General features: G+C 38.7%; 1 protein-coding gene across 1 annotated transcript in view; it reads right to left on the bottom strand.

Moving 5' to 3' along the window:
* Positions 1-2,865, bottom strand: part of LOC106868000 (receptor-type tyrosine-protein phosphatase alpha) — a 34,524-nt gene that overhangs the window by 28,804 nt on the left and 2,855 nt on the right. Inside the window, exons 2-3 of the mRNA XM_014913087.2 lie at positions 2,018-2,095; positions 626-775 (exon numbers count right to left, since the gene is read on the bottom strand). Of these exons, the coding sequence (XP_014768573.2) occupies positions 626-775; positions 2,018-2,095 (228 nt within the window). The remainder of the gene's footprint in view (positions 1-625; positions 776-2,017; positions 2,096-2,865) is intronic.

The raw sequence follows: 2,865 nt of genomic DNA on the forward strand, positions 1-2,865 counted from the left end.
CATGGTTCTGGAAAACACAGAATGGTAGTGTCGGTTATCATTAAAATGTTTCGTGGCATTTATGTGTGTGTGTGTGTGTGTGTGTGTGTGTGTGTGTACCAAGGGGTGCCGAAAAGTTCCTGGCTTTAAGAGTATTACAAAAGGCCTGGTTGGTGGCCCAACCTTCCGAGTTCTTTTACAGGTCTTATAAAAACTGAAGGGCCGCTGCAATAAGTGTGTGAATCTGAGTGCGAAATATGTTGAATAGCTTAAATCATAATTAACTGACCACCCCCACCTATATTTTCTTTTACCCAAAGCCAGGAACTTTTCAGCACCCCCTCGTATACACACACACACACACACACACACGCATATATGTATATATATGAGGCTAGGAGCACCATTGACCAAATGAGTGCTAAATGTGCGTTACGGGTGATTGGATATATTTATACGTAATCGATTCTATTGTTATATAAAACAAAATCATAATTAACTGATCCTCCTGTATTTTCTTTTATCAAAAGCCAGGAACTTTTCAGCACCCCCTCGTATGTCTGTCTGTCTGTCTGATCATCATCGTCATCATTATCATCATGATGGTGATGATGTTTATGGTAATGAATAGTGAAACAGGTCTTACGTTTTTGGCAGTTTGGTCCCTCGTAGCCAAAGATACATCTTTTGCCCCCACAATGACCATTGTCGGTGACATTGCAATATTTCAAGTGTTTGCAATGGCATTGGTGTTTTTTGCCTTTTCCAAAACGATCGATTCCTTTCTTGCATTTCTCTGCCAAAAACAACACAAAAGGAAATAGAAAGAATTAGATTTGAAACATTCAGAAATTTGTTTTGAATGCATAAAGGTTCCGAGATTGCATTGCACGCACAAACATACACACATGCACACATATACACTCATGTGCACATAAACACACATACATACACACAAAAACACACAACACTCACACAAAACATACGCACACATGCACACGCACACTCATGTGTACACACTTATGCACATGCACACATGCATATACAGGCACATAATACACACACATACACACATGCATACACACACATGCACACACACAAGCACACACTTACACACACATACACTCACGTGCACATACACACACAGACACGTACACATGCAAATACACGCAAACACACACATGCAAATACACGCAAACACACACATGCACATGCACACACATGTGTACACACTTATATACATGCACACATGCATATACAGGCACATACATACACATACACATACACACACATGCATGCACACACATGCATGCACACACATGCATGCACACCCATGCATGCACACACATACATACAGACACACATACACACACACATGCACACACTCACACACATACACTCACGTGCACATACACACACATACATACACACAAATACACAAACACACATACACACGCATACACATGTGTACCCATTTATACACATGCACACGTGTACATACAAAAACATACATACACAAGTCTCTATTAAATATAAGTCTGCTCCCATGAGAAGCAATGTGTAGCAGGCAGAGACGGATGAATGTCTTGGATCAACACTGTCATCACCTTTGATGGGTTGTTATAAGCAAGTAAGATTACTGAATAAATCTACAGTTGAAATAATATATTTCTAAATCTCTCAGAGAGATTTATGCAGTAGTAGCACGATAAAAAATATATTATTTCTATTTTCAAAAATCAGTGAATGTATTTCACTTGAAATATATAGCATCAACAGCTAACAAACCATGCTACTCCAGACTGATGATGAGCAATGACTCTGAAACTAGTCTCTGGATGCTGGCTTTGCTGAGTGAAGGTGCTTCTCTCCACTTTGAAAACATAAGGGCACTGGAAATGTGTCAAGTCCAACAGGAAACGATGTTTCCTAGGGCTAAATAACAGTAGTATTCTTCCTTTTTGTGGGACTGTCACATTAAGTTGACAACATACTATCATTTTAAATCTAGTTTTTTAAAAATATAATAAAAACTTACCTGGAATTACAGAGCACGCAGTTTTACAGTGTTGTACGTCTACTGCTACACAATCCCCATTTTTGTGAACACATTTTTCTGAAAATGGTTTCAGCAGAATAATCATAGAGAAGAATAGAGGAGGAACAAATTGTTTTCTTTATGATTTATTTTTTTCTTTTTTAATTTTTACAAATTTTCTACAAAGCAGCAAATATTTAACTTTCAAATGTCTGACTTTTATGGAAGATTCCTTTAGCATGCTAATGATGAACTGCATTTTTTGTTTGAAAATTTCCCAAAATTAATCTAAAACTCAAGATTTTTTGATGGGGTACTGCCATCTGACTGACTCCCATGCCGGTGGCATGTAAAAAGCACCATTCAAGCATGGTCGATGCCAGTACCGCCTGACTGGCTCTTGTGCCAGTGGCATGTAAAAAGCACCCACTACATTCTTGGAGTGGTTGGCATTAGGAAGAGCATCCAGCTGTAGAAATTTTTGCCAGTTCGGATTGGAGCCTGGTGCAGCCTTCTGGCTTGCCAGTCCTCAATCAAAACGTCCAACGACATTAAATGACGATGATGATGATGATGAATTAGATATGGTGTCCATCATATGCATAATTATATATTCTATGTCTCCTTTTTCCAGAAACAGGAAGAGTACCACTATGAACTTGTGACTGGTGACGAAAAATGGATTCTTCTATCGAAATGTTAAACGTCATAAACAGTAGCTTGGTAAAAGGGAAAAAGCTCAACCACAACCGAGAAGGGAACTTCATGGGAAAAAGGTTCTTCTCTCTATCTGGTGGGATTGCAAAGGAGTAATTCACTTTGAATTGATACCACCTAATGCAACAGTC

This window comes from Octopus bimaculoides, chromosome 9, assembly GCF_001194135.2.
Source record: "Octopus bimaculoides isolate UCB-OBI-ISO-001 chromosome 9, ASM119413v2, whole genome shotgun sequence".
Taxonomy (NCBI): Eukaryota; Metazoa; Mollusca; class Cephalopoda; order Octopoda; family Octopodidae; genus Octopus; species Octopus bimaculoides.